General features: G+C 35.2%; 1 protein-coding gene across 15 annotated transcripts in view; it reads right to left on the minus strand.

The window, feature by feature from the left end:
• The window catches only part of PARD3 (par-3 family cell polarity regulator), an 817,661-nt gene that overhangs the window by 309,295 nt on the left and 481,259 nt on the right, over positions 1 to 27,107 (minus strand). For all 15 annotated transcript variants that reach the window (XM_090266179.1, XM_090266183.1, XM_090266178.1 and 12 more), the window contains exons 8-12: positions 16,788 to 16,913; positions 15,052 to 15,434; positions 10,688 to 10,827; positions 7,466 to 7,594; positions 5,239 to 5,277 (exon numbers count right to left, since the gene is read on the minus strand). In XM_090266179.1, the coding sequence (XP_090122305.1) occupies positions 5,239 to 5,277; positions 7,466 to 7,594; positions 10,688 to 10,827; positions 15,052 to 15,434; positions 16,788 to 16,913 (817 nt within the window). The remainder of the gene's footprint in view (positions 1 to 5,238; positions 5,278 to 7,465; positions 7,595 to 10,687; positions 10,828 to 15,051; positions 15,435 to 16,787; positions 16,914 to 27,107) is intronic.

Genomic DNA, 27,107 nt, shown 5'->3' on the forward strand with positions numbered 1-27,107 from the left:
AATATCCAAAATTTGTAAGGGACTTATAAAACTCAAAATAAAAAAATAAAAATCCAATTAAGAAATAGACAAAGGAAAGTAGTGCAGAGTTTCCTCAAAAAATTTAAAATGTTATTTCCTTATGATCCAATGATTCAACTTCTAGGAATACATCTTAAGAACCCCAATTGCACATTATTTACAATCTCATGATTTTGAAGGACCCCAAGTGCCCATCAGTAGATGAGTGGATAAAAACATTATGGTATATTTACATAATGGAATACCACTCAGATGTAAAAAATAAGAAAATCTTATCCTCTGCGACAGCATAGAGGGACCTGCAGAATATTATGCTAAGTGAAATAAGCCAGTCAGAGAAAGACAGGCACCATACAATCTCACTAATTTTTGGAATCTAATGAACAAAATAAACTAACAAACAAAACAGAAACAGACTCATTGATAGAGAATAGACTCACAGCTGTCTGAGGGGAGAAGGGTTGTGGGGCTGGATAAAAAAAGTAAAGGAGGATCTTCCAGCCAAGATGGAGGCCTAGACAGACACACTGCGTCTCCCTCCACAACTAAGAAGGAATACAACTACCTCAAAACTAGAGACAACCAGGAGTTCCAGATATTCGAGCAGCATGGAAGTCCAACAAAAATAAAAAGAAGAAATACTCATCCAGACAAGGTAGGAGGGGCAGAGCCAAGGAGGAGAGGACGTGGTGTGGTGGCGGCAGGAGCAGTGGTGGCGGCGGCAGACCAGCGGAAAGTGCACTCACATATTTTAAAAAGTAGGGAGGACACCTGGGGAGCATTCCCAGCCCCAGACCAGACCACGCAGCTTACAGTCCCAGCGCCAGGGAAAACAAAGTCTCATTGCTTCTGACTGTGCAAACAAGTGGGGGTTGGGGCAGAGGAAGAAACTCTCAGCAGAGTCCGCTTGTTTAAGGGGCCCCCACAGTCCTACAACGTCTGCAGACCCACCCACTCTGGGAACACAGCCAGGGCAACAGCTAGAAAGGTGCCAGTCCCTTACAGAAGTGGGAGAAGTGCCTGGAACAGGGGCGATTGCTGAACAAGCAGCATTGTTCCCTCTCAGACGTCTCTCCCACATACAGCGCCACAACGCGGTGAAATGTGTCGCCCTGTACAGACGAATACCTAAGGCTCTACCCCTTACAAATGTTAACAGGAGTGACAGCTCTGCCTAAGACACAGAGGCAGACAGACATAGGAGCCTGTCAAACTGAGGACAAAGAGAATTATGGCCCAAAAGATGGAATGGATCAAGGTTCCAATGGGAGAACTAAGTGATGAGGACATAGCCAACCTAACAAATGAGGAGATAGCCAACATAACAGATGTAGAGTTCCAAACACTGGTGATAAAGATGCTCACAGGCTTGACAGATATGCTTAAGTACAGCAAATGCATAAGGGAAGAAGTGAAGGCTATGGTAAATGAAACGAAGGAAAATCCACACAAAACCAATGCTGAAGGGAAGGAAACTGGGGTTCAAATAAATGATTTGGAACATAAGGAAGAAAAAAACAGTCAACCAGTACAGAATGAGGAAACAAGAATTGAAAAAAAATGAGAAGAGGCTTAGAAACCTCTGGGACAACTTTAAACATGCCAACATCCGAACCATAGGGGTGCCAGAAGGACAAGAGGAAAAGCAAGAAAGTGAAAACTTATGTGAAAAAATAATAAAGGAAAACTTCCCAAATTTGGTGAAGAAAATAGACATACAAGTCCAGGAAGCACAGAGAGTCCCAAACAAGCTAGACCCAAGGAGGACCACACCAAGATACATCATAATTAAAATGCCAAAGGTTCAAGATAAAGAGAGAATCTTAAAAGCAGCAAGAGAAAAGCGGAGAGTTACCTACAAAGGGGTGCCTATAAGACTATCAGCTGATTTCTCAAAGGAAATTGTGCAGGTAAGAGGGGACTGGCAAGAAGTATCCAAGGTGATGAAAAGCAAAGACTTACAACCAATATTACTCTATCCAGCAAAGCTATCATTTAGAATGGAAGGGCAGATGAAGTGCTTCCCAGACAAGGTAAAGCTAAAGGAGCTCATCATCACCAAGCCATTATTGCATGAAATGTTAAAGGGACTTATTTAAGAAAAAGAAGATCAAAACTATGAACACTAAAATGACAATAAAAACAAAACAAAAAATTCACAACCAGCAACAACTGAATCTAAGAAATAAAAACAAAATCCAACTAAGCAAACCAGAATAGGAACAGAATCATAGATATGGGGATCATCTTTAGGGTTATCAGCTGGGAGGGGGAAAGGGGAGAAATGGGGAAATGGTGCAGGGACTAAGAAGCATAATTGGTTGGTACAAAATAGACAGGGGGAAGTTAAGAATATAGGAAAGGGTGAAGCCAAAGAACTTATATGCATGACCAATGGACATGAACTAAGGTGGGTGGGATTGCTGGAGGGAAGGGGAGTACTGGGCAGAGGGAAGCAGTGGGAAAACAACTGGAACTACTGTAACAACATAACCAATAAAATATACTTTAAAATATACCAGAGGGGAAGGAGGTGTGGGGGAGGTATAAAAGGGTATGGGGGGATAAATGGTGATGGAGGGAAACATGACTTGGGTGGTAAATACCCAATACAATATGCAGATGGTGCATTACAGAACTCTACACCTGAATCCTATTTAATTTTATTAACCAATGTACCCTCAAGAAATTCAATTAAAATTTTTAAATAAAAGACACAGATGTGAGAATGTATTTTTACAGAAAAGCACTTGAAAGAACCCTATGTTTTTTGAATTTACTTGGAAAACTCTCATCAGAAAAAAAATCCATTTGTAATTGGAAATCAGGCAGCATGAACATGTATAGTACTTCTGTTGTTAAGGTGTCTGAACTGTCATTTGCTCTGGCATGCTCTCATGAACAACCAGGGCTTCAGGGTGAGGAGTGGATAGGAATGGACCTATTCTCAAGCAACAAAACACATTTAAAGCCCATGCTGCTGCTTCCCTTTAGTGATTGAAAAGTTCATGTCTAATCATCAGTGTCCTCCCTAGGACTCACTAAAGTTTTGAAAGAACATTCCTATCTTTACTGCTTACAGCATACTTTTCCATCTCATTTTCTCTTTAGCATTAACAGATGGAGTTTATGTATGATGTTATGTATTGTTTTCCAAAAAGTTCTATGATACTAAGACTCTAACAATAATGGAGTGGTCTTTATCCAGGGATCACACTGTAAAATACTTCCTCCATCTGGCATTTATCTTGTAACTATTTCATGGTTTGATTGTTGATCTACAGAAGTATACAAACCCACACACTCACACACAAATTATCTACCACCCATGTACTATCTAACAACACCTCGACTTCATCACAGCATTCACCCTCCAAAGTTAACACAGAGATTTTCACATATTCTCTCAATATGTTTTAGTTCTCTTCTTAGGTTTAATTTCATCATCAGCTGGGATTTACTTTAGTGTATGGTAAGAAAAAAGAAATCTAACCTTTAAAAGTAAATGGACAACTATTTTAAGAAAACTATCTTTCAATGCTATTTTGAAATGCCATCTTTAACATATGTAAACACAGCAAGTGTTTCAATCAGTGCTAATGTGTAAACAATATCAGGCTATTTTAAGTATTTTAGCTTTATAGTACTTTTTATTATCATTACTGTCTTTTAAAATAGTATAAACCACTCTTGTGCCCACATTATTCTTTAGAACCAACCAGTTCGAACCAACCAGTTCGATTTCCCTCACTTATCAACCCACCCCACCACCACACAATACACACACACACACACACACACACACATGCAAATAGCACTGTGATTCTGATTAGCTGTCACTGAACTACTGACTTCAAAAATAAAAAATTAACCCCTGGCTGCTGTGGCTCAGTGGATTGAGTGTTGGCCTGCGAGCCAAGTGTCGCTGGTTCGATTCCCAGTCAGGGCACATGACTAGGTTGCACGTCAGGTCCCCAGCTCGGGGTGTGACTGAGAGGCAACCACACAGTGATGTTTCTCTCCCTCTCCTTCTCCTTTCCCCTCTCTCTAAAAATAAATAAATAAATAAATAAAACAAATAAAAAAAATAATAAAAGTAAATAAAAAATTAAGACTATAAATTTTCTACAACCTATACTTATGAATGTGTAAGGTTCTCAAGGTTGTTAGACTGATTTCCCTCTGAGGACTGATTTGTAATCCATCTTTTTAATTATGAAACATTTGAAAATAACATTTTGTTTGCTTATTAGACTCAAATTTATTTATGAAAGTGTAGAAAAATCAAACCTGTTAATGTTACTCAAATTCTTCATATTTACCTTTGTCTACCTAATAGGACAATTTTTGAAAATACATATTAGGATTACCCATGTGGATGTGGTTTTGTTAAATTTTCTTTCTTCTTACAAGGTTTTAGGAATGATATATTTTATGTTTTGTTGTTTGATGTGTGAAAGTCCTAACTGTTAAGATTTCTACCAGATTATATTGTATGTCGATATAAATACCCTCTCTTTTTTCCCCATTCACGGCATCCACCCTAAAAAACATGTTCAGAGACTGATTTGGCAATTCTTACTTTTATTGTTAGTATTGTCTGCTAGAACTTACTTATTCCTTTATTCCCAGTCTGTATTAGGTTCTGCTTCTAAACAGGACACAACGAGACTTGTATTTTATAGTACTCTGTGAGTTCTTACTCTTATTAAATTAGTCCCTTACAATATGTGATAATAACTTATAATAAATAAAATACTTATTTGTTAAGACAACTAGTATATTTAGACTAATTATTGACATTTTATTTTTTCCTAATTATGAGATATTTTTATTGTGCTTTTAGCCCTTCCTATTTTTTTTTTCTGTGTGTTTATTGTTTTCCTTTTTCACTTTAGAGCCAAATCCTTTACATATATGTCAAATTACCAGGCTCACCAACTTTTGGTCCCTCTTTTTATGCAAGTGATAGAAAACTAACCTAATCTCTCTCCCTTTTTAATCCCTGTATGACCGCAAATAATCGCAAAATATACTATATTTAGAATAATAGCAGTAAGATATCTTAAGATAAGACCACTTTGGAATTTAATAAACTTTAATATCTATATGAGCCAGGAAAAGGGAGGACAAGTTAATTTCATATTTAATTAGTAAGAAGTTAGTTCCATTTATCTTTCGAACATCTCTGCATCTTGCAAAAGACAAAGCTCTTACCGTTTGTTTTGGAATCTGCATCTGGCTTGGCTCTGCATTCTAGAAGAATTAAAGAAAAACATAAATACAGACTGACCAAAGCCATCTTCAACACACAGGGACACAAAGCTTTACTTAAAAGGAAATTTTGCTGGTTTTAAAATCCACACGATATATAGAAAGTGATTACATTCTGGCTAATGTATTATTCTGTCTTACAAACTTTCACTGTTCTTCTCATACTTTTTTGTATGGGTGTGTGTTTTAAGCAACTTTCTAGATGTAAGTTTTTACTCGTTCATTCACAGTATATCATCAATTTATTATATAGAGGAAAACAAATCTCACCAAATGGCTTTTCTAGTCATGGCACTACTTCTAATTTATTTTTAATTTTCCTAACTAAATCTAAGTTATAAGGTATATTATAATTTGATAGCTAGACCAGATAACAACAGTGAACCAAAATCATTAAAATATTACATAGGTTTTAAATGTGATTTTTTTTTCATATATTATAAAGTAGCTTTAATTACATAGGTAGTTACAAGGCTGATTTATTTAAAAGGCACATATTGATAAAAGTCTTTCATTTTATACACAAAATTTATATACAGACACCCTAGAGGAAAAGAATTTGGTAATTAGATTCAAAGATCACTTTAATGCCCCCCTTTAAGTTTTCAGGATTTTATTCTTTCAAAGCTTGACAAGCAGCTGCAACATAAATAGCAGACTGACAGCTTACTGGCTCACTACTTAATGAAAAACTCACAAGCAATAAATTAAATAACCAAGAAAAATAAGTAGGCAGCAGAAGGGAAAAACAGAAGACTGGACAATCCAAACCGGACAAGAAGAACCTGAGTAACCTCACGCTGGCTGTGCACCGGCACTGGCTCTAGAAAGGCTGCTGGAAGCAGCGCTGAAGCTTCCACAATTTGCCGGTGCTACCGCCCAGCGCACATACAACGAATGAAAGCTTCATCACATCATATGTAAATCTCAGCTTAAGTTCTAATTTACAACTTAATAAAGACATCTCCAGGTTTATGATCAACTGGCATTTTAAATACAAAATGGATAACAGTGGGGAAGAGTAATGACCAAACATTTTAAAATAGAAATTAAAGTTTTTGTAAGTTTTCAAAATCTTCTTAAAATTAAAATGTTCACTTTTCAGCTTTATCAAAATCTGATTTTCACAAAATTACAGAAAATTTTAGATGTTCGTAATCATGGGATGGGATATTCTTACAACTAAAATTCACCTGGCTTATAATAAAGCACATTTTATTCACCATGACAACCCCATATTTGAAGTATTAGCTTAAGAGATTTAGGACTATAGGACAAATTTGGGACCTGCGCCCCTAAAACCTTTCCACTCTAGTATATACAAATTGTTTTTTAGACAAAGCTAGAAGCTAGCTGAAAGAGATATCAAGGGCTGTAAAATGAACCAACTAAAATCTGTTTTGATATATTTAAAATACCACTTGTATTTGAAATAGAACAATTCTCATTACATCAAAAAATGAAGGTGATTTCTCCAATTATGTTGTTTTTATATATCAATGAAACTTAGCACTTTTTGCAGAAAAACACTTAGAACTATGTCAATTTAATACATATTTCCTTTGCAACAAAACTAAATATCCCATGTAATATTTAGATGTGTTGATATATGCATAAAAAGTGAAACAGTTTGCAAACAGATGCCTTTTCATTTGACTTATGTAATCCCAAATAATGTCTACATCAGTAATTAATGGTCATGGGGCTTACTGCCACACAAGATTCTTTTTGTTTTCAATAATAGTATTTAATAATGGTACTCTTTTTCATACAAAAAGCAAGCATCTTTATTTGGCTTAGCTATATGGACTCTGAAAATCTGAACTATGAAGATTTGTCACATATATTGGAGAACATGGTAAAGCTTTCAACAATAGTCTGAAGTGACAGTGACAAAATAACCGATGTCTATTCAATAAGTCCCTCTGAAGTCATTCAGTAATAAACATTTACCGTCCTAGAAAATATATCTGCAACATAATTTTTAAATACCCCTACACTCAATGTTGTAGTGATCTATTTCCAAAACTGAGGAAATATGAGAAAAGAATGCTTGTGTTAAGTTAAGGTTGAAAAACAAAATATGGAAACCGCTTGGCCATCGGGTAGCTAATTCAGACCCCTTGCTCATGTGAATCAGAAACAGCTAATCTATTCTAAATTTACACACCAGTTCCCTTGGGTGGAAGGTATCTTCTTGGCGAAAGACCAGAAGGCTCACAGTCCCTTCCATCTTGGTGCTTCTCAACAGGGAAACAACTTCCTCTTGGGATTTGCCTGCTAAATCGACTCCATTTACCTAAAACAAATTTTTAAAAAAGTTTTCAGCTGAAATCCTAAGCAAACAGATAACAGAAGAAAACACACATTCTAGATCTGATCATATCTGCTATAAAACATAAATTCACTGCATGGTAAATTCTGCATGAGCTGGTAATCAACAGGCTGTTATGACTGGAAGAGGGGGGAGGGGGAGGGGCAGGGGAGAGCATTAGGGGAAAAAATGGGACAACTGTAATAGAACAATTAAAAAAATGAAAGAAAAAAAAAATGCAGACCAGGTATCCAGAAGTGAAACAGGAAGTAGTAAATCTTTTAGTGCTTATCAATAAACCAAAAGCTACTGCCACCAGAGCATTAACAAGTAACAAGTAATAAATATATCTAAAACATCAAGTTAACACAAAACCTCCTGGCTCTGAACTGAGATATCTTGATGGCCTTGCATAGTATAGGTTTTCTCACACCAAAATAAAATGTCGTGGCTTTTATAGGAGGTAGAAAAAACACACAAAAAGTATTTTGGCATAAGTATTTTAACTTCAAAGAAATTTTACCAAAAATTATGAAGATAACCTTTTTATGGAGGGGGTGGGGTGTTAAGGAGTGGCAGGATCAAGCCAAAAAGAAAAAGAACTCATGGACGCAGGTAACAAGTGTGGTGACTGCAGGGAGGAGGTAGTAGAGAGTATTAAGTGTGATAAATGGTAATGGAAAAAAGTACAATAAAAAATAACCTATTAAAACATTTTTAAAAAGAAAATGAAGATGATCTTTTATCCCTGAAAAACTAACATTAAAGAAGAACATATACAAACAATAATAATAATTTTCAAGGAATAGCAATATTATACCTTATTATTTTTCAATGTTTTAAGAGAATTCTAACAAAACAAGTATCTGAAACAAACGAATTTCATCATATTTATTTTGTAGGAAGTATAATGACATTACCAGAAAGCACTATATATTTAATAGAAATGAGAGAGTTTGCTTTTAAAAAGTACTCTACCATATTTTCTTTAGACAAAAAGAACACTTTTGTCCAAGGCAATTAAGTACATTATTTAAATTGTAGTATCAAAATCTTCCTGTAGTTAGAATGTTTTGAAACTTCCCCATTCTATTAAAAACCATCTTCACTAGCTCAATATACTATTATTAAGGTATTTCAGTAAATAGATAACTAATAATAGGGTAAAAAAAAAGTAAAACTTTATAAATAATTAAAACATCTCGGTTTTTTCTATATGTTGCTTGATATATAAATACCATAAAAAATAACCAACAGAATTACCAATATTGTATAGATACAACTATAGATACTAGACAATTAGATTTAAGACATGTGAAATGTAGTTTCAGTTTTAAGAGAAAACTTAATAGCTGTAGAAAATAAAGACTAACTCTGAAAAAATACAAGCTGTAGGCCATTCCCATTTCAAAAAAAAAAAGTCTTTGAGATGTGTTGTTGAAAAGAAAAGCAATTATGTGATGAAAGAGAGACTTGAAAATAAAGTAACGCCCTTTAGAAAGAAAGAAGGTGGGGTAGGGCAAATTCAGGGGGAGAAGAATGTCTGGGACTAAAGGAGAGATTTTTTTTTTTTTTTGGACGTAGAGGAAAAGATTCAAGCCCCAGCTGAGACTCTTATTAAATGAAACAAGTGACAAATACAAATTTAAACTAATACTACAATTGACCCTTGAACAACATGGATTTAAAGCACAAATCCACTTATACAGATATTTTATCAATAAATAAGTATAGTATTGTGAATGTATTTTCAAGTCCTTATGATTTTCATAACATTTTCTTTTGTCCACTTATTTTATTGTAAGAATACTGTATATAATACATATAACATGAAATGTGTTAATTGACTGTGTATGTTATTGTTTAGGCTTTTGATGAACAGTAGGCTATTAGTAGATGAGTTTATGGGGAGTCAAACTTATACTCAGATTTTCAACTGCATGGTAGTGAGCGTTGTTCAAGGATCAACTGCACACAATATATACCCCAAGGACAAGTGGCCCTTTTAGAAACACATTAAATATATTTTGTACTCAAACCTTTTATTTCATTTGGCCTCTTCTATCAGTGTCCATTTAAAAAATGGTAGCACATGAACAAGAACAAAAAGGAGTATGATTTAAATAATCTAGTCTCAAAATGTGAACATGAAAAAATCTGGAAGTAATTCCTTTGCTCTATTACTTTTAAAGAAATCTTTAGGCGAGTTTAATCTGGAGAGTTCAAAACTACATAGTAAAATACAAGTAACAAAAAAGGGTAATGTCATAAAAATTTACGTTAACTAGTTAATAATTAGGAAACAATATCAGCTGCTAAGAATACAGACTATGTTTTCGGAAGAAAACACTAAGAAAAAATGGCTAATAAAGTATAATTTTACTCAATATTTCTCCCCTTTATTTCCATATGCATAAACATTCACACAAACAGAAATTCTGTATAGTTATGTATGTCAAAGTCATTTTCAAAGACCAACAAACTGAAACTCATGAGGTACAGAAAGGAAATTTTGAAAAACTGTTTTCTTTTTTCCCCTGACATTTGATTTTTCTGTCTCAATTCATTTTCCATACTTCCATTTGAAAATTTCTTTGTTCCTCTCATTAAGACACACTGGTTCACTTACTTCGTTTTTCTCTGTTCTGATTACAAAATAGATAACATTTCTATATTGCCAGACTTAAATTTAAAGCCATCTAGAAACATAAGCTAATTGATAGACAATGTGCTTATATAATCACAAAATGTTATGGTCCCTCATAAGCCAAATGCCTGAGTGATTACAATTTTGAGTACACTAAATGTTAAAGCTATTTCTCACCCATGGACATGGGAAAATGGTGTGGGGCTTTTCTGTGGGAGCAGGAGGTAGGCTAGGCAGAGGAGGACAAAGGAAGAAAAACTGTGACACTATAAAGAACAAACAAGAACAAAATAAAAATAATAAAATTTTTATAAAGCAGAAATACATTGTCTTGTGATGTACACTTCTGCTAAAATGTTTTATATTTCATAAAAATATTTTTTTAAATGTTTCAAGTATTATGGGATGTCTGACTTACAGAAGGCACTCACCTCTACCAGTCGATCTCCTGCCTTAAGCCGGCCATCTTGGATGGCAGCCCCTCTGGGGAGGATGTTTTTCACATAAATTGGAGCTGAGCCACCTATTGTTACATCTCTGGAAGTGATGCTGAATCCCAAGCCTTCTGTGCCTAAGTACAGAGCAGCAACAAAAAGCAAACACAGTGGGATGTCTTGAAGTTTACAAGATGTATTATACATAAAAGATTTGTTATTATTCTATACACCAACCTGACATTTTGCAACTTTCCTACATTTCTTCTAATGCTTTAAAGGTTGTAACAGATTTTTCAAAATAGACTAAATTCTGTAAGGTTTAAATGATTTACATATCAAAATTCATTACTTTGAGAAGAAATGGGAATCTACCCAAAGTCAGATGAAAGGTAGTATACATATATACAAATACGGGTACTAAATGTTTTTAAATTGGTTCAAACCTTTGATTATGAAAATAAACTTAATTTCTCTAGGACAAAAAGACAAAACAAAAAAACTTCTGGTAAAATCCACAGTACCTCAATTAGCAAATACTATTGTGTAATAATGGTATCCAAATTGACAGGTAGGAGGTGGAAGGGAAGAGAAATATTCAGGGACATGAAAAAAATAGAGAGAAAGTTTCCTAGATACAGATAACAGAATTTCCCCAAACTATAATTAGTCACAGCAATTTACTAACAGGATAAAACCTATTATATTTATCTAGTTCTCCTCTAACTCACCAAATCTGAACATTAGAAAAAGAAAAAAGGCAAAATACCCAGTGAAGAACCCATCACAGATCATAGTTACCAAGTCTGAGAATCACCATTCATATTTAAAGGTACTGAACTTAATGAGGCACTTAAAACTTACTGTGCTTGTTTGCATAATTCAAATGCTAAGTGCTTTGGCAGTTTTCTTGACAGGCACTCTTATAATCTCAATACAGTGCAGAGAAAGGATATATATGCCACTGGAACCAGCATGTAATAGGCAAAATGAGCCAAGAAAAAATGTGCAGATAATGACAAATTTCTAATGAATCAGATAACTTTTATAACATTTTAAGTAATGATTAATTTCTATTAAAGCTTTTTAAAATGTCACTCAACACATTGTATGCAGGCGTTTAGTGCCAACACATTATGGCGGGACACACATTGTTGTTGGGACATATAAAATTACGTTTTTCGCAAACTGTGCATAGAGTGCCTTTATCTTTCATAGTAACTATTAAGAATACATGCTAAGGTAAGAAAATCAAAGTAGCATAAAAAACTTCAAAGTAGTATGCAATTTATAGTGATTTTATGTAACAACAAAATTTGCGCGCAATTTTCAAAAAATCGCCCGTTCCCACCATAATGAGTTGGCACTATATGCCCATATACAACTTAAAAAAGAGTAGGTTCCATTTCAGTTAAAATGATATTAGAACAAATATATGCTCATTACAGGATAAATGAAAAGATGTGTAATGGTGAAAATTTTATAGATTTTATTCATCTGATGCAGCCATCAGCATAAAACTATAAGCAAGAGCATATACTCTAAAAGTAAACAGAGGCAAACAAATATGAATGAAAAATTGGGTTAAAGAAAAAACAAAGTATAAATGAAGAAAATAATAATTATAGCTTTAAATATTTTCAAGTTCAAACAAAACCCTCATTTGCTTCAAGTCTGAAGTTACTTAAATATTCCTAGACTGTTAATTTTTTAAGTCTTCTATGAAGATTTGAATGGTATATGAAATTTTCCTCATTATTCTCCTGGGACTTTTCCATATGTCTCTGTGCTTTCATGAAACTCTAATGATTAATAATAACATTTATTAAGAAAGAATTCTAAATTATCTTACTTTTGCCATATTAATTTGTATCAATTACAAAGACTGACTGAATCTTAATGCTACTAAAATACTAACAATAACCTCTAAATGTGTAAGCTAAAAGTTCAGGGAACGACCTTTAAAAGAAAGATAAATAGATATCAAATTTCATTTAGCAAAGCCAACTAAATATTTTGCACTGACTGATATAAATTACTGATCTTTACTTCTGACTTAATTAAAAACCTAATTTCTACAAAAGGGCAGGACATTTGAGAATCCCAAAATGGCAATAAATATTACAAAATCATAATTAGGGAAGCAAGTACTTAAGGGTTATGCTATTGACATAGTTTCAAAATTATGCCTAAGATTCATTATAATGGAGGCTTCTTTGCTTCTCTCTTTGCTTCAACAATTTTTTAATTTTAAAGAGTGGGGAAGGATGAGAGAGAGAGAAAGAGAGAGGAGAGGAAAAGAGAAAAGACAGGGAGAAACATCTATTTGTTGTTCCACTTATTTATGCATTCACTATTCGCTGGCCGATTCTTTGTATGTGCCCTGACCAGGGACGGAACCTGCAATCTTGGTGTATCAGGATGATGATCTAACCAACTGAGCTTCTCTTTTCAAGTACTTAAAATTGATCTCAGTTCTGTCAAAGCATGTCAAGTCACTCTGAACTAAATTTAAAGTTTAATAATGACATATCCTATGTTTTTGATGTACTTCATTAAAAATGTTAAATGTAACATAATTGGTAAAAACTTATCTGTTAACTACAATGAAAGCTTGTTCAATTCTCATACAATTATTTAACAGCTGTATTTAGTACTAAACAAAGACAATCAGCATTTTCATTCTTATTTATAGTAAACTATTTTTATGTAAAATATTTGTAAGTATTGGCAGGAATGTACAGGCAGTTTCTGCCTTTGTCAATACATTCTCACAGTTAGTAAATGATAATCAGGTTAGAACTATGAAGCTCTATAACATTTAGATTACTCAAGAACTGAAAAGTGTTTAATAAAAGAAAATCATTGGTTCTAATTTTCTTACTTTGAGTACATTCTTTCTAAATTAGCTTGTATAAAATGTAATCACAGCTTTTTAAGTGCTATTAAAATAAAGCAGTTTATTTTAAAATTACGCTTTTAATGGCAAATAAAAACTCACTATTTAAAAAGTTTTAAGTTGCTAAAATGTAAGAATTGTGTCAAAAACTGTAATTAACTAAATAAGTATGCTTTTATCAGTGTAAAAAGGCAAAAAAGATATTTATAAATATCTTTACAACAATGGCCAAGTAAAATACTGTTCCTTTGTTAGACACCCCAAACAGAATTTTATCTTTTATACAACTCTACTTGTGTTTCTGGATATGTCTTTGCTGAAAAACTAGGGTCTGTTATTTGAGTAGAGCAAAAGAGAAAGGATCTGCTATTTCTCACTTAGGAGTTAACAGAGCTAAAAAAGGCTTATGCTGATAAGGCTCTGTGTTTGTAAGGAGTTTCAAAAGTGGAGTAAAGCTGTCAATTCCTGATCATGTCAACCAAGTATCTGGAGCTTAAAAACCAGTAACCAGACATAAGGAATGTGTGGTTCACATAAAGTTCAATAGAAGAACATAATTTGGAAAGGAAATATGACTCTCAAGAGTTTACAAGCTTGTAAACCCTATGCCAAATAGAAAGTAGAATTGTCTAAATGTCAAGCTATGGAATGTTCTAGTAGGAAACTTGCCAGAAGCAGCCAGGTGACATGAGGAAATCAGTCAACCTCTCTTGGATTCATTTCCATCTAACTGCGGAAATTGGTTGAGCTCATAAAAAGAGAAATATTTGCATAATGACACCATTTTGAAAGACATAATTTAAAAACATATCAAAATGATATGTTAGCAAGAAGTGTATCTCAATGCCTGCAGAGGACAGGAACTGAAAATCAGAAAGCCAAGTCTAGCATCTGCTGAGTCGTGGGGGAGGCCAAATGTAAAAGTGTTCTTCCATACACAAGGATCCATGACCTATAAGACAGGGATACTTAAAGAAATAAATTAATATAAAGTATATGTAATAAAGGATTAGCAATGCCCATGATAATCCCCGCCACCTTAAGAAAAGGAGGCAATGTAATATTCTGGAACGACGGCCTAGCTTCTCCTCATTCTATGAGCCACTGACAATGTCAAAGGAATCAATCACTTCCTATCATCAAAACAACAGAGTTGACATGGAAGACATCTCTAAAGTCCTTATCAAATGGGGTGATCAAAACAATCAGTTCCTCACTCTTGTTTTGGGTTTGGATGTGACATCCTGAAATCATTTCCCTTCATTGTTAAAAATTTTGCTGCAATAGTAATTGCTGCCTTCTTCATATAAGCTTATGTTTTAGAGTATTATTCTCTGAACATTTGAATTTTTATACAGCAAAATGAATCTGAAAAGCATAAAAAGAATATCCCTTCTTCTTTTTGTTTAGCAGGTGAAGTTTTAGAATAAAATCCATCAAACAAAAACAAAATAGGTTTTACCTTTCTTAAGCTGGATATTCAGCCTCTTGCCGACTTTTTTGGTGTTATAACCGCTGCTTACATTTGCACTCAACACACTTTGTGGTGCTGGGGCCGGAGCTGCCGGTGGCTTTCCCAAGGGCTGCATGCTCTGAGGTAGTCGTGGGTGCGAGTCCATCTGCTCAGCCTGGGGGGTCAGTTTGGGCGCTCTCTGCAGCGCCTGAAGCCCCGCACTGTTCACACTCCTGTTATCAATATACTGGTTGTCGGGGCTGAAGCGGCTTGAATAGTAATAGTTCTTTTCACTTTGGGAGAGTTGTTCATATTGCTCTTTATTTGCTGCAGGAACCACATGGAACCAAATGATGGGTGTACGCATGGCTTGACGAAACATATGCTGTGCTCTAGGTTTGAAAATGAATGGAAAATTAGCAAATTAAGACGGGCAGATTAGAAGGTATTTTGAGCTTAATTAAGTATACTAATTAAGCAACAAGAAATGACATACTTTGTGGAAACTGAAAAACAAAATTCTGATATCCCATTTATCAATCAAGTTTACAAGCTCTGATAGAAGCATAACTGTTTCTCCAAACATAAATTTCTTATTCTCTAAATAAACATAACAGAATTATTACAACTACAGATAAAATGCTGTACTCTGAACTGTAAATCATTAAATAATAGTTTTAAGTACAAGGCAATATGTATTATAATTTCAATATTAATAGAAGTTAAATACAACTTCCTCTCTACAACATTATCCCATAACACTTAAAAATTATACAATATTTCTTTACAGCGGGCCCATTGAGTTTATAAGGAAATAGATATACTTAGAAATATACAGAGAAAAGAAAAAGCACATTATATATTTGCAAAATTAATTCAAGTCTATGTATGCAAAAAGCCAAAGAACACCAAAGCGGCCTCAATGACTAAGAATGTTAGGTGTCACTGGCTTGGTTCTACTCTATGACCAGCCTGGGAAGCTGATCTGTCTTATGCTGATTCCCCAGATCTTATGATTTCTGTTCACTCTTGCCTTGTTTAATTTTTTTTAAGATTGTATTTATTTTTAGAGAGAGGAATAGGGAGGCAGAAAGAGAGGGAGAGAAACATCAATGTGAAGAGAGAAATATCAATCAGCTGCCTCTTGTACATGCCCCAACTGGAGACCTAACCAAAACCCAGACATGTGCCCTGGCGGAAATTGAACTGGTGACCTTTTGCTTCACAGGACACCATCCGACAAACTGAGCCACACCAGTCATGGCTTGCCTTGTTTTATAAGAGCTGGACAACTTTATCTTTCTAACTGAATAAGGACACCTGAATCAGGATAAAGAAAATCTGAGCAGACCACAATACTGATTCAAAGAAGCTTTATCTGTTTATTTGTACTGAAAGACATTATGTGAGACAAAGTTAGAAGTGTGAGTCAAAGTATAATACAAACAGTACCCTGGTGAATTTTCCTAAACGTGAGGAAGTAGCAAAATTCTAAAGCCTAAATTGAGCCCATAATATTTTTAAAAGGACTCTACCAAGTCAGAGGGCATTTTACAATACAGTCTAATGGTAGCACTTAGCTAGAGTTTGATTAAATGTTTAAAAGCTACATAATGATAGAAAATACTTCTCTTCAGGACAAAGAAAGGGAAGGGACCACAAATGTGTTGTGGAAAGCATTTCAACCACTGCTCTCTGCCATGCCTAAAGCATGACACCCAGCAGTACGACCAGCACACACTTACTGTTCAAATCTTCTATTTCGGAGGTCGCCGTCATTAATCCTGACAATGCAATCATTCTCATGGAAGAGGTTTTCTTGTTCAGCTTTCCCACCTTTCTCCAGTCGTTTTACTAATAACCCCAGGGTTCTGGAACAGTAAGAATACAAATCATTATGTATGTACTACTTCTACTGAATACAATGCCCCACTGCTTTAATGCTGGTATTATACAATATTTATAAAGACTTCCTAATAAAGGGGTATATTAATTGCTATTTATACATTTTAAAATAACACCACAGAAAAATTAAAACAGTATAAATGATGTGCAGAAAGAAATCTTTTCAAAAAATATAACAAATCATTTCTGCCTTGTCAGTATTGTTTCTGAAATAAACCATATTTTTTTCTCTATGCTGAAGAATGTTTCAGACAGAGCTCCCCTGATGGTGCGGTGGCTATCACAGTGCGGGGCAGGGACGAGCGTGTGTACCTGTGCTCAGGTATGGCAGGTTTCTGCTTCCAGCCAGCTGGTACACAGCTGATGGCAGCCTGCATTTGCCCAGGAAAGAAAAGGTGAGGAGGAAAGACTACCTAAACACACTGTACATTTGAGAAGCAAAATAGGAAAGATTTAAAAATAGAAGAGGCTCCATTCTTGGCATCTGAGTTTGACAGTAGCTAATATTCTGAATTTCAGAACTTGTTACATCTCCCTAAAGTATGCTGTTGCCATTATTTCCATTTCAAAAAAAAACTAAAAGAAAACCAGTAACAAGTTCAAATACCATAAACTCATCTCTTCAATGTATACTCAAACTTCACATTGAAAGAAAAACCTGAATGAACTTGTAGAGACCAAGAGGGAGGGGAGAAAAATAAAAATTACTAGCTTACTTGGTCTAGAACACGAACTATTTGATTGACACACAAGACATTATACATCCCTCAGAACAAACAGCAAAAACTTCATATGATCACAGTATGAGGAAGGGAAATCTTACCTAGTTCTAATGCTGTGATTTACTTGATAGTCAACAAATATTCTATATCATAGTCATGTTGAAATTTTTATGAACTTATTTTTGGCCTGTTCAAAGTTTGTATTTTCTTTAATAACCTAACATTTAGAGAAGAAAAATGCTGATATCAATACAACTTAAGAATCCTGCATAAATTAAGGTTGAAGACACCATCATTTCCAATAGCCTATATATATTTTCCTTTGTAGTATCCCGTCTGTTTTCCAGTAGACATATACTCAAAGAGTTTCTTCTTTTATAGTAATTGTTATCTGTTTTGTGGCCATTTATCTGACTCCTTTCTTACAGGTACTGATAGACACACCTTATCTCTAGTATTGCACTGTAAGTTCCCGAAGATAGAGCAGATGGGATTCAGCAATATATGCTCAAGCACTTAGCTAGCAATAAGTTCTTGATAAATGACAATGGAATGAATAAATGACTGAGTGTAGCTGAGGCAAATAAGTCTCATTTCTAATTAGCTTTCTGCAAAATAGAATACAAGTGAAATGAAATTGAGACTCACATCTTTTTATTCATTGAGCTGTCATGTATACCAAATATACAATTGGACTGAAATAAACTAAAATGCAGCAAAGGTCCCTCTTTAGTGATTTTGCCATTTAATATTGTTTCTTTCATGCATATTTACAGATCCATCATTTAACTTTATTCTGGTTTGTATTATTAAATATAGTAAAGAGGTATTTTGTTTGACTAAGGCTAAGTCTACCAAATAGCAAGAATACTAAGAGGAGATATTTAAATTGCCTTTTGTAATCCTACCATTTCAGGATTAGCATCTACTAGTGTTAAGAGTCTAAAAATCCAGTGATTGATGAAAACAATATTATGTAACTGATTTTTTAGTTACTTACTGTTATATATTGGAACTAAATAAATATAAAAATTCTCTGAGGTCAGGGTAAGAATAACATATACTGACATAGCTGCATGACCAACTTAACTGTCTGAGTCTGTGTTTGGAAGAAAGAAATTTCATAATATGTCACACCAATAATGACATTATGGTTAAATGTCATCATGTTGACAATCTACCTCCCTATGCTTCTCTATTGTTTCAGTGGTTTCTTTGTACAATAAAACAGTGCTATATCAGAGGAATCAAATTAAGCTATATCTATGAATCTGCTGACTGGGACAAAATAATTTGAGAAATCAAATCAAATCACAGTTACTGAAAATAGTGGAATAAGTAAAAGCCATGTTACAAGCAAAGAAAAAGGTGACCGAGCCACTCACAGGAAATCGGGACATAACCACCCACATGGTGCCATACCTGCCGCTACACGCTGCTTCTACAGACCAAGACCACTTTTTTAAAGTGCCTGCATGCAGTTCCTGCAGTAAAAATACAGGCTACCAAGAGTCACTCAGATTTTATAATTGGTGAAATCATAGTTACAACTTTACTGCAACCTAAAGTGAGTAATAATTATATTTTTATATATTCTGAAAGATTTTGTGTATTCTACAAGAATCCACAGAATATCAGAATATTTTTAGAGAAATATACATATAAACTATGTTTAGTAGAAATTACTTAACAGTTAACTAATACCAATCATTTAAATTTACAAATTTACACCTGATAGATCCTTTCAGTATTTATGACAGTTAAAATAATATAACTTGGAAATCTGGAATTTAACTATATAAGTGCCATCAGTATTTTTCAGATAATTACTTTACTTTTTAAATTTACTTTTTCCTTCTGGAAATCACTCTAAATTGATGATCCAAAATTTAAAAAAAAAAAAAAAAAAGGCACTTCATTTATTGAATAGCTTGTCTTTCTTAATAAGCCCTCATATTATAGCCAAATGCATCAACTATCCTATCACAGTAAAAAAAACGCTACAAATAATAAATAAATGACCACAGTTACATAAAATATAACAGAGAAACCTGTTAAATGAGGCCTTTTTTTAGAATCAAACATTGTAAAAATAGTCATGAAAATCTCAGAATCCTGTTTCCTCAGCACTAGAGACAAGATAACTGATGTGGATTGAGGGGTGGGGAGAAATAGAAGAATTTCACCCTGATTGACAGGGCAAGAGATCAGGAAATCAAAGAAAAGACTGAATTAAGAAGTTAGTAGCCTGCTGATTTCTAGGTGCATGACCACACTATTAGAATCATTCTCTCAAAAAGAATGGATTAATTTAAAAGCAAAGTAGTACAATCTGTAATATTATTTCATTTGCTTCACTAGGTGAGAATGATTACAAAAGGAATGGGAATGAACTATCAAAAAAACTTCACAAGAAAATTGAGCTGATAACAGCTAGACTGAGAATGAAAAGTACTCTCTGATGGGAAATCAACGGGAAGTAATAACAGATCCTTTCATCTTCCTGGAAAATGTGTGTGTGCAAGCAGATATATTTCCATACCTCCCACATTCAATTTAAAGGCATCTCAAATAGTATATATATAATTAAGAAAAATTAAGGTTAATATTTTGCAAATTCAATCAGCAACTAGAACTTGTTCTGAAGTAATAAAAATTTAACTACCTATGGTGTTGTGATTCCTGTAACACCTTAGTAGAAAATAACTGAAGCTAATTAACCTCACAACATTTTAGCAAGTCAATGTGCTGGAATACATAAAAGTTTTTCAACTTGGTAATTACCAGAATTCCTTATTAGAAGCAACCATTTTCCATCAGAAGAAACCACTCTACAAAAAAAAAAAAAAATTAAAAAACAGAAGAGAGGAAAAAGAGGAACTGGGCAAGCTCTGCTTGGGAGAAACAGTCCAGGAACAGAACCAACCACCCAGACCAGCTGTGCTGACAGTCACAAGAGAGAAGACTGGGTGCGTTAATTACTGCAGCACAGAAGATTTATGAAGATGTGTCCAGAGGGTTTTCAGGGTATGTGAAACACAATCTCCTTGACCCCTCTTATGAATCTAATGTAAACCCAATGTGGCAGATATGCTTCTTGAGCAAATAAATACTTTTTTCTTATAAATGTGAACCATCCTAAACATACTGCTCTTCTACTGTTTCCTATACCTTTTTCAAAATTGTGGGGAGTGGGGGAGTACTGTATCTACCATGTATGAATCTCGCTTCTGAATAACTTTCCTTAAAAAGGCAAATACACATATTTATTTTAAGCCTTTTCTCATGGCTTTTGAATAACATTTCTTACAAAAAAAGAAACCACCAAAATAAGGACAGAGTCACAGAAAGCAAGCCACTGAAATACTGCATCTTTGCACATGATTTCAAAAGCGTAATTAAAAATTTAACTGCTTACATTATATTAAGGATTGCACCACCACATTTTTACAAGGTTCATTAGCCTAATTATACACATAATTAAAACAAACCCAGTCACACATGTTAACATTTTCAATTCTAAGTATAAAGTACAACCAATGATAAAACTGAAAATAAATAACAAATGTTTTATTGACATCTAAACTGGCTCAGCAAGTCTGAGTTTTGCTTTGATAATACAGATTCCCACAACTGCCACCCAGCTGTATGGAAATGATTACAATTCATCTTGACAAAAACTGACATTGCATAAACACCACAACTGCAGTGGAGTCAGAGTAGGAATGCACAGAATAGATCCCATCAACCAGACCTTCTCACATCAATGAGTACAAAACGTGAAGGTCATGATGACCTACAGTTGACCCCTGAGAACCACAGCCACTGACTTAGCTGACACAAACAGAAAAAAAATTTAAAGGAATTCCAATGTAAAAACTTGATTTTTAAAATATTTAATGAATGAGATGAAACAGACCAAAAAAAAAAAAGTTAGCAAAAATAGAGAATTTCTTTTGAATAGAGCAGAAATGACAGGCATCATACTACTAGATTTAAAAAGGCAAAATTTATCTAAATGTAAAACAAAACTCTCTCAAAAACATGTCCATTTATTATGGTCCCTTACTGGATCAAAGAAGTCTGCAGCTGAGATATACAACTGAAAACTTTCAGACAAAACATAACAGATTCAGTAAATTTAAATAGTTTTTTACTAAAGTAATTAAGTTAAAATTGAGTGCTCAGAGTTCAAGAGCATATTTTTCCTTTTAAAGGAAATATTCAATTTTAAAACTCTATAGTGGAATGAAACATACAAACCTGAAATTAAAGCTTTTCTTAACACCTGAGCTAGTACCATAAATTCCAAAATAGCTGTATTATTTATTAACATATGTACCCAACTAAGCGAGTATGTACTTGAATTCTCAAATTTATGATATCAGAGTAAAATCTAATATCAAAGTTATAACAGAAGAGAAAAATGATTCTTTTCTGCTATTATATACATTAATCAGACCTTGACAACCAGGCCATAAAGCAATAAGGAGGAGGTTTTAAGGCACATACAAGAAGATAAAAGGAAAATAAAAAATCATCCTTTTTCTTTCTAAATTAAATTTACTGCGGTGACAATGCTGAGTAAGATTATATAGATTTCAAGTGTATAATTCTATACTATATCTGACATATACAGGTCAAATATATATGGTGATTAAAGAAGGTTGATTTGGGTGGTGGGCACACAAAATATATACTTATTAGCTGCCACTGCCAAGTACCATACTGTGAAGACAATAGAGTCTGTCAGGCTCTCTCTCACGCTGGATGCCCAGACATGGGCTGCTTACAGATGATAATTAGATTTGCATGTGCAGTGCACACAGTTACATAAGCATTGATGTCATATTTTGGCTAGCAGCTGGCTTTGTCTATGCATAGTATATAAGCAGCGAGTGGCGAGAAGTTAACGCGGCAAGCAGCGGGAGCGTTAGTTGGCAGCTGGCTGGTGGTTCAGTGCATGCCCACGGACGGTGGTGTGTACGTGTGAATACTGTAATAATATCTGCAATAAAAGGACATCAGAGATTCCAGCTCTACCTTGCATAGTCTTCTGACTGCCAGACAAAAAGGGCCTGCCTTGGAGATTGGACACATACTAAATGTATTTTACATATATTTTATAATTACATGTATGTTCTTATTTAAACTGCACAAAGTGATAGGAGTCTCTCATCCCTCAGCTGTGAAAACTGAGGATAAGTGAAGCTAACTTGCTCAGGCCACACTTACTAAGAAGAGCCAAGTTCCATCCAAAAGTATCTCTGGCCTCAAAATGTGGACCATTCCTAGCAATCCTGCTGCCAATAACACGAAAACTTAGTATGTGATCAAGCCAGTAACTGATTGACACAGAGAAGTAATATATTTCTAACTAGAAATCCTGAAAAAAAAAATTGTTTCTGATATTCTATAGAGAACTAATAAAATATAGATTAGATAAGCTAAGAGTTATAACTAACAATAATTATGAGCACGTTAGTCTTAGGAGGAGATGCCAAACTCAGATTTGCCTCAGTAATACAGTAAATGAGTATGGAATTCTCAAGGCCTTCCAAAGATATGTGCTAACTACTTTTATAGACAGGGTAGTTAAACTTTATAAAAACTTTGGTTTTTATTTGAGACAAAAATTATTTAACATGTGCATCACAGAAAACAAACATATTTATATTTCAATCATTTTCTATGTTAACCTAATAACATGAATACATATTCTGCAATAAGGTTGCTTTTAACTCAAGTCTTGAACATTATATTCTTTTAGGTATGTGATATTTTTAAGCTAAGATGGTGGAATTGATACAGTAATGTAAGAAAACCCATCAAGGGAGAAAAGTCATGAAAAACAAATTTAATACAGGAATTTTAAAAGTATGGTGTTGACCTTAACCTATAAAACTGAAAATATATGGCTGGAAAATATCATTTGGGATAAAAATTAATCAGACAAATCAAATGATGTATATCTATAAAAAGTAAGTTGAGAAGCAATTAAGACATTTGACAGGACGAGCTGGAACATAGCTAGGAAGACACATCCATACACGTGTGCACGTGAACACACACACACACACACACACACGCACATACACCATCTTACCAAGGGCAATTTTCCTATTTAAAGACTTTAGATATTTACTTAAGCCTCATGATTTGCAATCAGATATTAGGAAGAAGAGTTCTTTGAGTATGTATTACTAATTGGAGAATTTTAAATAAAGTTGTTTTTCCTATTTCCTTTACTCCTGGAAATTCTTCAGAATTAAGGGCATGTGTTGGTGGGAAATAATATGTAGTTACAATAAAGAGACTTCCTTATCAACCAGTAAGTGCATATGAAGTTTTGGACTCATTCCCCACATCCAATCATGTGAATTAAAAAAATAGAAGAAATTTTAGATATGAAAAATACTAGAATGTAAACTCTACGATGGCAGACATTTTTATTTGTTTGGTTCTTTAAAGTAGAGCTGGCAAATTACAGCCTATCAGCCAAAATTCAGACTACCACTATTTTTGTAAACAAAGCTTTATTGGAACAAATCCACCCTCATTTGGTTGTATATCATCTGTGGTTGCTTTCATGCTATAATGACAGAATTTAATACTTGAAATAGAAACTCGGTTGCCCCACCACCAGAAATACTGGCCAACTTCCCCTTAGAGGGAGTTTGCCTACCCCTGACACAGTCTGTAACTATATCAAGAATGGTGCTGGTAGATTCTAGATCCTTTAAAAACTTGCGTAATAAAATACACAAAGCATAAAATTACTATTCACAAAAAAGAAATGTACTGGGTGACAGGTTTAACTCTAAATAAAAATATATAGGACTTCCAGCCAAGACGGAGGCATAGACAGACATGCTGCGTCTCCCTCCACAACTAAGAAGAAATACAACTACCTAAAAACTAGAAACAACCAGAAGTTCCAAAAAATCAAATCGCATGGAAATACAACAAAGATATAAAGAAGAAGTACTCATCCAGACAGGTAGAAGGGGCGGAGCCGGAGCAGAGAGGACATGGTGTGGTGGTGGCAGCAGCGGTGGCATCCGACGGCTGACGGAAAACACAGTTACACATTTTAAAAAGTCAGGAGGGACATCTGGGGAGTGTTCCCAGCTCCTCACCAGACTGAGAGCTAACAGTCCCAGCACCAGGGAAAATCAAGCCTCATTGCTTTTGACTGTGCGAACCAGTGGGGGGTGGGGTGGAGAAAGAAACTGCCCATCTCTCAGCAGAGTCTGCTTGCTTAAAGGGCCCCCACAGTCCTAGAACGTCCGCAGACCCATCCACTCTGGGAACGACAACCAGGGCAACAGCTAGAGAGGTACCAGTCCCATACGGAAGTGGGAGAAGTGCCTGGAAAAGGGGCAAGTGCTGAGCAAGCAGCATTATTCCTTCTCAGATCACTCCCCCACATACAGCACCCTACGTGGTGAAACAGGTTTCCCTGTACTGACAAATCTCTAAAGCTCTGCCCCTTACAACATAACAGGAGCAATAGCTCTACCTAAGACACAGAGGCAAACACACAGGAGACTTCCAGCCTAGACTGACAAGCTCCGTCTCTCTCCACAAATAAGAAGGAATACAACTACCGCAAAACCAGAAATAACCAGAAGTTCTAGAAAATAAATGGAAGTCCAACATATGAAGTAATAAAGAAGTGGTGCTCATCCGGACCGGTAGGAGGGGCGAAGTCGAAGCAGAGAGGTCAAGCTGTGCTGGCAGCAGTGGTAGCAGCAGTGACAGCAGTGGTAAACACAGAAACCCATATATAAGGGAAGGCGAGAAGCACCTGGGGAGCACCCTTGGCTGCAGATCAGACCCATCAGCATGTGATTTCAATGCCAGGGAAGGCAGACCCCCATTGCCTTGGACTGTAAGGCACAGAGGGAGTGGGGATGGACGAAGCGACTCCGGTCTCAGCAGAGAGTGAACAGCAGAAATCCATCTTGGACCCCCATCCCCACAGAAAACGCCACAGCGTGGTGAGAAGGGTTGCCCGGTTGTGACGAGTATACAGGGCTCCGCGCCCTATACCTAAGAAGGTGTGACGGCCCTGCCCAGAAAGCAAAGGTAAACTGCCAGGATGGAAAAGCTCATGACTGAGATCCCAGTGACGTAGTTGACCAGACAGCAAATATCTAATCTAAAGAAGCAACAGATAGGAAATCTTTCTGAGGCACGATTCAGAGCTTTGGTTATAAAATGCTTACAGACCTAACAGCAGATCTTCAGACAGGGAAGGAATGATAGCTAGTCCTGCTAAATGAACAAAAACACATACAAAACTAGTGGTGATGGAAAGAAAACCAGGGATGAAATCAACAAATCAGAACATAGGGAAGGAACAGTCAACCGGTGCAGAAAGAGGAAACAAAAAGTGAGGAAAATGAGGAGACGCTCAGAAACTGATGGGACAGCTATAAGTGGGCCAACATCCGAATCATAGGGTTGACAGAAGCTGAAAAAGAAGAACTAGAAATGGAAAAATTATGTGAAAATATAATGAAGCATAATTTCCCTAACTTGGGGAAGGAAATAGACTTATAGATCCAGGAAGAACAGAGAGTTCCAAAAAAACTGGACCCAGGGAGAACCACACCAAGACATATTATAATCAAATGTCAAAAATTAAGGATAAAGACAGAATCTTAAAAGCAGCAAGAGAGAAGAAGATAATTACGTATGAAGGGGCCCCAATAAGACTCTCAGCTGATTTCTCAAAAGAAACTCTGCATGCAAGAAGGGACTGGCAAGAAATATTCAAAGGAATGAAAAGCAAAAACCTACAACCACGATTACTCTATCCAATGAAGCTGTCATTCAGAATAGAAGGGCAGAGAAAGTGCTTCCAAGACAAAGTAAAACTCAAGGAGTTCATCAGATCCAAACCACTGTTATATGAAATGTTAAAGGGACTTGTTTAGGAGGAAGAGGATCAAAACTATGAACATTAAAATGAAAACTGCATCACAACAACCAACAAAAGAAGCTAGGGCATCGAAACAAAGGCAAACTAAGCAGGCAACAAGAGTGGAAAAGAATGATAGGTATGGGGAACATTATGGGGGCAGGTCAGCAGGGAGGTGGAAGGGGGAAAGCGAGCGAGAAGATGCAGAAATTAAGAAGCTTAGTAGGAGGGAGTGGAGTAGACAGGAAGATGTTGAGAAGAACTATATGCACAACCAATGGTCATGGATTAAGCTGGGGTAGGGACAACTGGAGGGAGGGGGGTTACTGGTTGTAGGGGAACAAAGGGAAAAGAAATTGTGACAACTGTCACAGCATAATGAAGAAAGCATATTTTTTTAAAATAGAAAAAATATAAATGGGAAATGTCCATTATAGATAAAACTTAGAGAAGCTAATGCACGTTAAGAATTATATGCTTTATCCAGTTGTTTTCATAGGGGAAAAGAT

This window comes from Furipterus horrens, unplaced genomic scaffold (assembly GCF_987537825.1).
Source record: "Furipterus horrens unplaced genomic scaffold, mFurHor1.1.pri manual_scaffold_2, whole genome shotgun sequence".
Lineage (NCBI taxonomy): Eukaryota > Metazoa > Chordata > Mammalia > Chiroptera > Furipteridae > Furipterus > Furipterus horrens.